This window comes from Elephantulus edwardii, unplaced genomic scaffold, assembly GCF_000299155.1.
Source record: "Elephantulus edwardii isolate Elephantulus edwardi_28Jun2011 unplaced genomic scaffold, EleEdw1.0 scaffold00226, whole genome shotgun sequence".
NCBI classification, from domain to species: domain Eukaryota; kingdom Metazoa; phylum Chordata; class Mammalia; order Macroscelidea; family Macroscelididae; genus Elephantulus; species Elephantulus edwardii.
This window is the reverse complement of record NW_006399976.1, coordinates 722,878-735,814: the sequence shown is the minus strand read 5'-3', so window position 1 is coordinate 735,814 and position 12,937 is coordinate 722,878. Positions and strand designations below refer to the sequence as shown.

General features: G+C 50.0%; 1 protein-coding gene across 1 annotated transcript; it reads left to right on the top strand.

The window, feature by feature from the left end:
- Window positions 1-3,268: 3,268 nt before the first annotated feature.
- MVB12A (multivesicular body subunit 12A) lies at window positions 3,269-8,884 on the top strand. Its single transcript, XM_006898263.1, has 9 exons — window positions 3,269-3,377; window positions 3,518-3,616; window positions 3,735-3,831; window positions 6,929-7,055; window positions 7,712-7,831; window positions 7,921-8,027; window positions 8,199-8,260; window positions 8,614-8,670; window positions 8,822-8,884. The coding sequence occupies exons 1-9, from the start codon at window positions 3,288-3,290 to the stop codon at window positions 8,882-8,884; spliced, it is 822 nt and encodes a 273-aa protein (XP_006898325.1). The 5' UTR covers window positions 3,269-3,287.
- Window positions 8,885-12,937: the final 4,053 nt, after the last annotated feature.

Here is a 12,937-nt window from a genome sequence, read left to right as displayed (position 1 = left end):
CACTGGACCCTCATCATTTCCTTCACTTGCTCCCCCCACCGACCAAACTGTGCAGCTCTGTAACTGCATCCTGGCCCATCCTCACCCTTCTGCCCCCAAACCTCACCTCCTTGTACCCCCAATATGTTTTTCCCAATAAAAAAATATTAAATAAAAAAAAAAAGATAGGTCTTGGAAAGGGTGCAGCCAGAATGCTCTTTGGAGTTAAGAATTATGAGGCTTTGGCTCACATACTTTGGGCATGTTTGTAGGAGGGGGTATTCCTTCAAGAAGGATATGAATCTGGGAAGGGTGGAGAGATGGCAAACGAGAGGAAGACCTTTACCAGGTGGATTGACATGGTGACTGCTGCAACGAGCTCTTGTGTGTCAGGAAGTGTAAGGATGGCACAAGATAGGACAGGATTCATATCTTTTGTTCACAGGGTTTCTATTAGTTGTACTCCATCCACTCGATGGCACCTAGCAACAACTGACACCAGGAGTGGAATATTACTAGAAAAAGAACTCAAGTGGATTAGTAATTGGAAGGTTAGCGCATCTCAGAGTGACTGTAAGAAGCAAAAGGAAAAATGTAACTCTCCAGTAATGGAGACAAACATTACTTCCTTCAAGTCTCTATGCATACTCATTTAATCAGGAGGTTAGAGAACATAAGGAGGAGAGCAAACAAGAAAGCTCACTCTAGAACGACTTGAGCAGCTAGAAGAGTCATTGATATCACTTAGTCTTCTTGGACAAGCACTTGAGGTTTTCTACTGGCTCACAGGTAAAGGCCGGGGCAGAGTAGAGGCTTTTACACAGAAAGTTTAAAAGTCCAGTGGTATTTTTATTGTTGTTATGTGCCATCACGTTGCTTGCGACTCATAGCGACCCTATGTACAACAGCTCCAAACCCTGGTCTGTCCTGTGCCAATCTGTCTCTGACACACCCACCCCGATTACCCCAGTCACTGAATCAATCCACTTCATAGAGGGTTCCCCACCCCTGTGCTGTCCCTCCACCCTCCCAAGCATGACATCCCTCTCTGAGGACTGGTCCCTCCTTGCAACATGCCCAAAGTATGTTAGACGGAGCCTCAGAATCCTTGCCTCTAAGGAGCATCCTGGCTTAACCCTTTCCAGGGTGAACCTGTTTGTTTTCTTAGCAGTCCATGGTACTCTCAATACTCTTCTCCAGTACCACAGATCAAAAGCATCAATTCTCCTTCTATGCTCCCTAGTCATTGTCCAGCTCTCTGATGCATAGCAAGTGATTGCAAAGACCATGAGCAACATGTTATCAGGCACACCTTAGCCTCCAGAGTGACACTATTGCTCTTCAGTACTCTGGAGAGGAGAGGTCCCTAACAGCAGACTTTCCCATCGCAATATGTCTTTTTAATTTCCCGGCTGCTGGTGCCAAGAGTGTTGACAAGAGTGGAGCCAAGCAGACTAAAGCTGTGAACAATCTCAATCACTTTTATTTTCATTCAAGGGGGGGAAAATTCCTGTCTCATCACCACTGAGTCAGAACCTACTCATAGCTGATCCTTCATTTTGTTTTCTAGACTATAAATCCCAAGGAAGGAGACTGACCCCCCTTTTTTTGCTCCCCACTTCCCACCCACCCCCAGCGCCCGAGACTGCCCATCTTTCTCTCACAGCTGGTGAATTTCAACAACAGAGAAACATGGTCTTTGGGTTAGCAGTGCTACTCCCAAGTGGCTATGCCACCAGAGCTCCCTTTACTAGGCTTTCTAACTGAAAACCCTTCAAATTCACTGCTGTCAAGTTTAAACCAATTCATAGAGGACCCTCCAGCCAGATTCTGAGACTGTAAAACGCACGGGAGGAGACTGCTCGTCTTTTTCCGCTGGTGGATTTGAACCGCCTTTGGGTTAGTAGTGATATTTACTAAGGATTAGGCTTCCAGAGCTCCCTTATTGGGCTTTGTTGTTGTTGTTAGGTTGAGTATGACTCATAGCGACTCTATAAACAAACTTGTCCTGGCCTGCGGCAGTCTCATCCTCCCTGACACACTTGAGCTGGTTGTTGCAGTCACTGTGTCAATCCATCTGGCTGAGGGTCTTCCTCTGTTGAGCTTTGTTGTTAGATGCCACGCCAAGTTGACTACGACCCATAGTGAAACTATGAAAAACAGATCTGAACCCTGTCCTATCCTATGCCATTCTCCTACCTCTTGACACAGTAGAGCGCATTGCCGCAGTCACCATGTCAATCCATCCGGTCAAAGGTCTTCCTCTCCTTTGCCAATCTTCCACCTTTCCCAGTATAGTCCCTCCTAAAGTATGCCTGAAGTATGTGAGGCGACAGAGACCTCATCATCTTTGCGGCTACAGAGCACTCTGGCTGCACCATTTCCAAGACATATTAGTTGTTCTTTTGGTAGTCCACGGATGATCAGCACTCTTCTCCAACACCACAGTTCAAAGGCAGCAATTCTTTTGTCATCCTTTTGTCCAGCTCTCAGATGCACAGTAATTGATCTGACATCATAACTCCTCAATAAATTGTAGAGGTTCCTAACTGACTACTTGGGCTTTAGGGTTCCTCTTTTCAAAAGCAGAAATATCTTGGGAGTCAGGTGTTATATAGAGATAAAATATTTTTTTCCAATCTAACACAGTAAATTGCAACCATTTTCCTACGTGCCATGTCCATGCTAACCCGAGGTTCCGTTGATCCAGGAGGGCTCAACGGTTCTCTGGGCTTTGTTAGTAAATTCCAGGGGAGAAGCCCTGAAGAAATGTGGTTAAACAAAATCGGCTGTTTACTAAAAAGTCTGCGGCTTGAATTCACCAACTACTGCAGAAGAAAGATCATAGTCAGTTTCCACAAAAACTTACAGCTGTGGAAAAGTAAAGGGTATTTCTACTTTATTTGATAAAGTCGTTGTGAAGCCGACTGGACTCCTTGGGAGTGGGTTTCCGTTGGCTTTGACAGCAATGCGCCAAACGGCGCAAGGCAGTTTGGGAAACGTAGTCCAGGCTTTCGGGCGTTCTGCTGTGACGTCACGAATGGCGAGCCTTGCTACGGACGAATAGGAAGAGTGATCCTTTTCCGTAAACGTCTCTCGCGGGCGCACCTGGATTACGTTCGGCGTGGCTCTATGCGCCCTCGCGATTGGCTGGAGTGTCCTCGAGCATGTGTACATGTTGCCTCTGGGGCCGCCTCCTTCGCAGGGCCTTCTGGGAGTTGTAGTTTGGACTTCTGCTGGCATTAGGCCGTCGGGAGGCCGCTCGGAGGTCCAAGGGGGATCTCCGCCTTAGGCTTTCGACTTGGAAAATGGATCCGGTACCTGGGAATGACTCGATGCCGCTGACGGGCCTGGTCTGGTCGTCAGCCTCGGCGCCCCCGCCGCGAGGATTCAGCGCAGTGAGCGGCGTCGGGGGTGGGGTGGCGTGGCGGGGCTTGAATGGGGCATTGGTGGGAGCGTCGGAGGACCTGGCTGAATCTGGGCAGAGGTGGCAGCAGTCCACACGGGAGCCTGGTGCTGACCCGTGCCCACCCTACAGATATCTTGCACTGTCGAGGGGGCGCCTGCCAGCTTCGGCAAGAGCTTTGCACAGAAATCCGGCTACTTCCTATGTCTCAGCATACTGGGCAGCCTCGAGGTAGGGGACAGCCTCGTTCGGGAGTTCTGGGATCACCTCGCAGCGCCTGCCCATTCGCGGGGGGCCTGATGTGGGCGCGCCACCCCTGCCACCTGGTGACCCTCGCTGTGTCCTCCAGAACACGCAGGAGAATGTAGTGACCGAAATCCAGGTCTTGGTGGACAAAAGCCCCCTCCCAGCCGGCTTCTCCCCAGTCTGCGACCCCCAAGACTCCAGTAAGTCCTGCGTGGACGGCGCTGTGTCCTGTGTTTGGGTTACTCCGGGCAACAGGAGGAAGAGGTGGAGGGGAAAGGGGAGGAACGAAAGGCACCTGGAGTTGGAGCCCACCTTTCCTATATATGAGTGACCATGGGGTTGGGTGGATCCTATTCTGTGCCAGCTCAACGTCAGTTGTCCGGTTTAAAATCTACATAGTCATTCATAGTCTCTGGTCTAAAGTTGTAGTTCGGTCAGCGCGACCTTTTTTCACAACTGCTACCTGTCTCCCATTCTTTGCCCCTGGGGTAAACAGACCCCATGAGATTCATCTCATTTCCTGCCTTTTGCTTGCGCCATTCCCGCTGCCTGGAGCCCACTGCCCATAGCCCTCCCTCCTTCCTACTCACTAAATTAATTTCTCCTTCTCTAGACCCCATAGGGAAGAGTTCTGGTGGCTTAGTGGTGAGAAGCTGTGCTGCAGTCCCAGAGACACGGGGGTTCGAATCTACCAGCCGCTCTGTGGGAGAAGGATAGGCATGCGGTTTCCTGACTCTGAAAACCCCCTGGAGGGTTGGCTATGGTTCTGTTTCTACTTGACTGCACACAGCAGCAGCTAGACCCCAGAGCTGCTGGTGGCACTGTAACCCCTCACCACCCCAGCATGGTCCTATTATGTTGGATTCCTTAGGGTATGTTTATTGATATTGGAGATGACACACGTTTTGTGTGTGTACCATCAAATCGCATCTGACTGGTACAGGAGGAGATTGCCCCTCCTTCTCCAGCAGAGCATCTGGTGGATTTGAACTGCATACCTCTGGGATTGTAGTGGGAGATGGCACAGGTTTTGTGGAGTTTTTTTTCAAAGATCCAGATAGGGATTTTGTTTTAGGGTTTGCATGTTAAACAGTTTCTATTTCACATTCTTCTCCTTTAGTTGTTAGTTACCACTGAGTAGATTCCGATTCATAGAAACCTTGGTGTTGCAGTAGACCAGCAATCAGGTGACTGGGTAGTACAAATAGTTAGGCCTCCGACTGCTTACCAAAAGGCTGGCAAGTTTAGCCTACACCAAGGTGCCTTGGAAGACAGGCCTGGCAAGACACATCCTTGAAAATGCTAAGGAGTGGCTCTACTCTGCACGTCTGGGGTCACTATGAGTTTTTTTTTTTTGCAAACTTTTTAAAATGTAAAAGGGTTAGTGGTGGCTCCATGGTAGAGTTCTTATTTCCATTTGGGAGACCTGGGTTTGATTCCTGGCTAGTGAACCTCACGGGCAGCCATCACCCACCTGTCAGTGGAGGCTTGTGTGTTGCTATGACAGCAAATAGACTTCAGCAGAATTTCCAAACTAAAGTGGTCTAGGAAGAAAGGCCTGGAAATCAACTCCTGAAAATCGGTCAACAAAAACCCTTACAGATCACATATGACTGATCTGCAGCTGATGCTGGGGATAACATAGAGCCAGGCAGCATATCTGTGCATTGTACATGGGATCACCAGGAGACAAGGCCCACTTGACAGCAGCAACAAATTATAAATCCTGTTCTGAGCTCCTGGGCAGGATTTGGCTGTGGGCCGTGGTGGACTGACCTCTGGACTACAGGACTGGCCGTGGCTGTCCCGTGAATGCCCATCCATTTCATTAAATACCACCTTGTCCTAAGGAGTCCTTGGGTAGCATGAATAGTTGCCACACTTTTTTGCTTACTGATGGACTGGAGGTTTGAATTCACCCAGAGACACTTCACAAGAAAGATCTCGCAGTCTACTTCTGTGGGGGGAAAAAATCAGCCATTAAAAGTCTCTGTAAACCAGTACAACCACTCTAGAAGGCGATTTGGCATTTCTTCAGAAAGCTGACATGGAAATGCCATATGACCCAGCTATTCCACTGCTAGGAATATACTCCAAGGAAATGAAACAGACACAAATGGAGATTTGTACACTAAAGTTCATAATAGTGTAATTCACAACAGCAAGAACTTGGAAACAGCCCAAATGTCCATCAGCAAATGAATGGATTGAGAATTGCAGTTGTTGTTATGTGTCGTCGAGTCACTTGCGACTCATAGCGACCCTGTGTACAACAGCTCTAAACTCTGCCCTGTCCTGCCAGTCTCATTGTCTCTGACACACTCATCCCAATTGCCCCAGTCACCGAACCAGTCCATCTCCCAGAGGGCCTTCCCCTCCTGCACCTTCCCTCAACCCTCCCAAGCATGATGTCCCTCTCCAAGGACTGGTCCCTCCTTACAACATGACCAAAGTATATCAGACAAAGCCTCAGAATCCTTGCCTCCAAGGAGCAGTCCAGTTTAACCCTCTCCTGGATGAATCTGTTTGTTTTCTTGGCAGTCCATGGTACCCTCAACACTCTTCTCCAACACCAAAGCTCAAAAGCATCAATTCTCCTTCTATCCTCCCTGGTCATTGTCCAGCTCTCTGACGTATAACAAATGATTGCAAAGACCATGGCCTGTACCAGACGCACCTTAGTCTCCAGAGATACACCATTGCTCTTTAGTACTTTAGAGAGGTCCCTTTAGAGAAGAACAATGATTTTTTAAAAAATTCTGTTACATGAGAGAGGCTAAAGAGTATTATTATGTTGAGTGAACTAACAGACTTCTACAGACAAATACCAGAAGACCATTATTGTGAAAACAGAAAGATTACTAGTAAAACATGTATAAATGCCCATAGAGGGAATGGGAGGGGACAGGAGGACTGAAGGTGGGAAATCACACGGTCATAGTTTGGTGGGTGGAGGGAGAGGGTGAAAGGAATTAGGAAAGTGAGGACCTGAAAAGACAGACATAGATAAAGGAGATTAATTTTATAATAGAATATATGAGAATGATTTTATGAAATACAGTGTGAATGAAAAACAAACAAATCTCTGTAAGCATAGTTTTATTGTGATTTACAGGGTGTCATTGCAAGTTAATGTCAATTTGGAAGCAATAATGACTCCTAGTGGCTACAAGGTGCCCCCTCCCATCCCTAAGCCTCTTATGATACAACCCAATGGCCATATAGGCCAAGCTCTGCTTGGAGGTCTCTGAATATTCCCTTTTGTTTCTCTCTCTCATTTCCTTGCCTCATCCGCAGGGGCCTCTGTGTCTAAGAAGAAACGAATGTGTGTGAGGCTGGTGCCCCTTGGATCTGCAGACACGGCTGTATTTGATGTCCGGCTGAGCGGGAAGACAAAGACAGTGCCTGGATACCTGCGAGTAGGGTAGGGCTGGGCTGCCTCCAGCCTCCTAGCCTCTCTCCCCCCTTCCCCTCCAGGCTCCTCCACGGCCCCCTCTGACCCCTCAGGGACTCCTGTGAGTTCATATCCCTTCTGTCTTCTCTCAGGATCTCAGACTCTGCATCTTGAAAATGGGACCAGTGTCCCAGTCTCACATAGCCATTGTGAGGGGCATGCAAATTGATGTGTCCTGGAACCGTGATGGGTGCCAGTATTAAGCATCTTTAGGGCTCAAGTTGTTATGTTGCTAGGAGTCCCTGATTGGCTGGAGTGGTTAAACGCTTGACTGCTAGCCAATAAGTTGGCAGTTCAGATTCACTCAGTGGCTCTGAGGAAGCAAAGACCTGATAACCTACTTTTAAAAGGTCATAGCGTTGAAAGTCCTGGGGAGCACAGTTCTACTCTAGGGCAGGGGTTCACCAGGAGTCAGAATGCAAAACGACAGTATGTACTTATCGTGACGGGCAAGAAGCTGAAACAAAAATCCCCAGGAAAACATCACCCAGAGGCCCAGGTTCCTCCTACCTGCTGACCCCACCCTGACTGCACTTCGGAATGTCCCAGTCCCTGGTCCTGGTCCCACTCTTCTGGGCCTTTATACTTGGGCCGGACACACTCCCTCCCTCCTCCTCCTCTTCCAGGGACATGGGTGGCTTTGCCATCTGGTGCAAGAAAGCCAAAGTCTTGAGGCCAGTGCCCAAACCCCGAGGACTCACCCGGGACATGCAGGGCCTCTCCCTGGACCAGCCAGGCCAGCCCAGGTGAGCCTGGGGTGCAGGGGTGGGGGCTGCCACCAGTGAGCGGGGGAGAGGGGTCGTCAGCCCTGACCAGGGCTGCCCCATCCACACAGCAAGGGCACCTTCCCAGAGCGGACACTCTCACGGCTGGGATCTCGGGCATCTACCCTGCGGAGGAACGATTCCATCTACGAGGCCTCCAGCCTCTATGGCATCTCAGGTGAGCACGGGAAAGGCAGCCGAGGCCCTGGGGACACATAGCCACAAAGGGACAAAGCTACAATTCAGGTAATACCTGTTTGACCCCTCACTGAGAGGAGCCTAGGTAGGCCCCCCAGGGTGGGTGGGCAACAGGTTCACGTACCTCAGTGCTCTTCTTTTATTTCCTCAGCCATGGATGGGGTTCCCTTCACACTGCACCCTAGATTCGAGGGCAAGAGCTGCAGTCCTCTGGTGAGTCTGATCCCCACTCCCTACTCTAAGCTCTGGGGTCCCATCAGGAAGCACATCCCCTGTCTGGCTCCTTTGCACCTGGGCTGTGCAGGGCATCTGATGAACTTCATTCCACAAAGAAGTTCTAGACTATTCCCTGGGTTAGGAGAAGGGATGAGGGGAATGGAGGAGCATGGGGCAGCCTTCAAGGGTCTCTTGCCCTGAGTCTGGGCTGAGAATGGGGACACCCTGAGGTTGGAAGGAGCAATCTAGACATGGTGGAAGCGAGTGGGGTGGGTGTTTCCCAGTGGTTGCTGGGTAGGGGCTTCCTTGGGACAGTCTGGATGGAGGACTGACCTGCCTCTGTCCACCAGGCCTTCTCCGCCTTTGCTGACCTGACCATCAAGTCGCTGGCAGACATTGAAGAAGAAGTAGGTGGCTGGGTGTAGGCAGGCCATGTGTTGGGACACCCACATTTTCTCCATGGCCCTTCTTCACCTTAAGTGTCTCCTCATCGGCCCCACAGCCCCTCCTCCTTCACCACAGCATCTCCCTCACTCTGTGACCTGTTCCCCTCAACAGTACAACTATGGCTTCGTGGTGGAGAAGACGGCAGCAGCCCGCCTGCCCCCCAGCGTCTCGTAGTCCCTGGCCACCCTCTGAAGCTCCTGCCAGACACTACAGCCAGTGCCCCCAGCTCGGGCCACGGAGCCATCTCCTCTGCTCCTGCTGTCAAGGGAACTTCATGTCTCCACGCTTAGAGACCCCATCGTCACCTAGCTCTGGAGAAGTGGATGGGGCGAGGCTGCTGGGGGAGGGAGGGGTACCCTGCCCCTGGAATCCTTGGGCAGGGGTGCGGTTGGACAGATCCCAGTGCCTTCTGAGTCATACTCCATGGTGCCCGGGGAGGAGGAGTGTCCTCTGGCAATAAACACAGCCTCCTGCCACCCAGCGTCCCGTCCTGGCCTCGCGCCATCCTCCTGTGGCAGGGTCCTGACAGTGCACCCCAGGGAAGGTGGCCAGCTGGGGTTCTTGGTGTGTGGAGAGGGAAGCAGGCCCTGAGAGTGACAGGCAGAAATTCTACAGGGCAGGGAGGACCCAGACCCAGCCACCTTTGGGAGTGGTCACAATGACTAATAATAGTAAGAATGTGTGTTTCCTTGGGTGACTGGAGTAAGTGGACTTAGAACAAGCGATTTAGTCTTTGTCCTGAAGACGAAAAGTACAAGGTCAAGGTGAGGGTAAGGCCATGCTTCCTCTGGAGGCTTTGGAGGGGAGTCCTCCCTCATCTCCAGCTTCTGGTGGCTCCACATGGCCCTAGGCTTATGGCCACATGGCTCCCCCCTGCTGCCTCTTTACCACGTGGCCTTCCTCCCTCTTTTGTATAAGGACCCACTCAGAGGACTAGGACCCACCATTCTCTAGCATGACCTTGGGTTAACCTAGCTGAGACCCTCTGCAGAGACCCCATTTTCAGACAAGGCCATGGTCATAGCTACCAGGCAGTACTTGAATGACTCTGTCTGGGGACTATACATAGTTCATGCCACATAAAGTCACCAATTGTGTCACATTGACCACATGCCAAACTCGTAATACATGCGACTCATTTCTTCGCTGCCTTCTGCCTTGAAGAGTTTTTTCTTTTGTAACCGGGATAAGGGTGTTATGGCAGGAACGGTAAGATCACAGCTAGGATTTCAACCCAGAACCAACACTGTTGACCATCAGCCTGTTCTACATGTTGTTTTTACTTTTCTCTCTCTCTCTCTCTCTCTCTCTCTCTCTGTGTGTGTGTGTGTGTGTGTGTGTGTGTGTTTGTCTCTGTGTGTGTATGGAAGATTTTTCAAAAATTACTACTATGAGGGGGCTCTGGTGGCCTAATGTCAAGAAGCTGCAGTACAATCCCAGAGGCATGCAGTTCGAATCCACCAGATGCTGTGCTGGAGAAGGAGGGACAATCTCCTCCTGTACCAGTCAGATCCAATTTGATGGTACACACACACACAAATAATAAAATTTTAAAAAAATTACTATTGTGCCAAACCTCATTCCCATTGTGTCAGACTAGAACTGTGCCTGAAGGTGGACTTGAACCTACAACCTTTATATGTTAGTAGCTTTGACCTTTGCGCTCCCAGGGACTCAAGATGCTGACTCCTTGTTAAATGAAAGCCTGCGGCCCCCTCCCCTACATTCTTAGGGGGCCTTTCTGGCCCTCTTCTGACTTGGAGGAAGCTATAGCCTGGATACTCCTTTAAGGCAAGACGGGTGAAGCTTTATCTCACTCGCTTTGAGCATGTTGTCAGGGGGACCAGTCCTTGGAAAAACATGGTGCTGGGAAAGGTGAAAGAAGCCCCTCAACAAGATGGATTGGCCTGGTGACTGACAACGGGCAGGGCTGTATCAGAGAAGAGGCTGGGGCAGGATAGGACAAGGTTCAGATCTGTTCACAGGGTCACTGTGGATCACCGTTGACTTGATGGCACCTAACAACATGGACCCTGAAAGTGGGCAGGGGACCCGGTTCTTCAGGATCGTGGTGGTTTGGAGGACGAAAGCTTGTTTCCCATCCACAGTGCGCTGTCCCGGGAGCCTCATGCTCCTGACATCTTAAGATTAGAGGAGGCAATAAAAACCAACCCAACCAAATAAACTCACTGGGTTTTAGTCACTTCAGGCTCATAGCACCCCTCCATTGGGTTTCAGAGGCTGCCCATCTTTTTTACCCTTCAGAGCAGCTGGTGGATTTGAACTGCTGACTTTATGGTCAGCAGCATAACATGGAGAATGCTGCCAAAAGGTCTCAAATGGGCATTTTAATTCCCCGATCTGGAAATGGCGAATTTCTACTCACAGCTTATTGGCCAGAAGGGGTCATGTGGATCCAGAAGGGCGGTATGCCTCACCTAGGAGGGGAAACCTAAAAATTTGGGTTTTGGGGTTTTTTTGAAACCTAAACATTTGTATCCAACAAACTTGTTCTGGGGGCCTGAAAGTGGTGATCAGGTCTGACCTTAAGGACATGAGGAGATATTATGCCACTCTGGGGGTCCTGGGGAGACACAACCCTGCCTTGAGGGCCTGGGATGTGGAAATGGGTCCGAGGGGACCAGAAACCACCCTGGAAGTCTAGGGTGGGAGAAAGTTTCGCTGTATCAAGAGCAATGGGGAAGACAGCGCAAGACACACCCTCCTTTAAACTCTTTCAGGGGCTGTGGAAACATCACCCACTTGACTCTGAGGTCAGTTGAGTTTATGGACACTCATTCTCTTGTCCCCTCTCTGTGGGTCACCCTCATCTGGCATCTCCCTGAACCCCGCCCCCAGCCACTCCTTGCCCGCCCAGCGCCACCGCATAACCTGATCTGGCTGGCTGGGAAGCAAAAAAGACATTTGTTCTCTCTGTCGCCATCCTGGCTGCCCCGAAACTGGCCCTGATCACTTTCCAATGTGGCCACAGGTGCCTGCGTCCCCAGAGGAGCACGACTCTGAGTGAAGCCACCCCCTCCAGGAAGCCTGTCCACCAGCCCTGAACGGGGCCACATCAATTCTAGACCCCACAGCACTAGGCAGTTTGCAGCACCAGGCTCAAGGCAGACATAGATGACAGCTCCCTGATCTGAGGGCAGAGAGCAATGGGGGCCTCAGCTTGGGCCTGTGCAGCTTGGAAGTTTCGGCAGCCTGAGCTCCAAGCCTAGTGGATTATTTGAATCTCAGTAAATCCCACACTCCTGTATTCAAATGTCAAAGAGTCTAGCTCTGAGTCCCCTCTGCACTCTGCCCACAAATCAGAGAGCTGTAATTTGTGCCAGCCTCAAGCATTTGTGTTCCCCCAATTGAAATTTAAGATCAAAAGACAAATTGCACTGGAAAAATCTGCAGTCAGGGACCTCTCCAGAGTACTGAGAAGCAGCGACGTCAGTCTAGAGAGCCCAAGTTGTGTCTGATCCAGGCCATGGTCTTCGCAATTACTTGCTATGCATCAGAAAGCTGGACAGTGGCTAAAAATGACAGAAGAATTGATATCCTAGGGTTGTGGTGCTAGAGAAGAGTCTTGAACATACAATACCATGGACCACCAAGAAAACAATCTGTCTTGGAGAGGGTGAAACCAAATTTCTCCCTGGCAGCTAGGATTTTGAAGTTCATATACTTTGGACATGTGACAAAGAGAGATCAGTCATTGGAGAAGGACACCATGCCCAGAAGGATGGAGGGACAGCAGAGGAGAGAAAGATCTCGGAGGAGATGGATTGATACAGTAACTGGAATGATTGAGGTCAGTGTGTCAGAGTCAGTGAGACTGGCTCAGGACAGGCCAGGCTTCAGAGCCATTGTACATAGGGTTGCTAGGAATTGCAGGTAACTCAATGGCACATCACAACAACAAGTAAAGTTCAAATTGCACTGAAGGCATTAACAACAACAACAAAAAAGTAAGGCCCCAGGAATTGATGGAATACCAGTTGACATGTTTCAACTAACATATGCAACCCTGGATATGTTCATCAGTTTAAGCTAGGAAATTTGAAGGACAGCTACCTGGTCAACTGGAATACATCCATATTTGTCCTCATTCTGAAGAAAGATGATCCAATAAAACGCAAAAATTATTAAACAATAGATCTATCAACAACCCTGCTTGCTGAAACTGAGGAAGACCTGAAACACTTGCTGCAGAGGGTCAAGGACTGC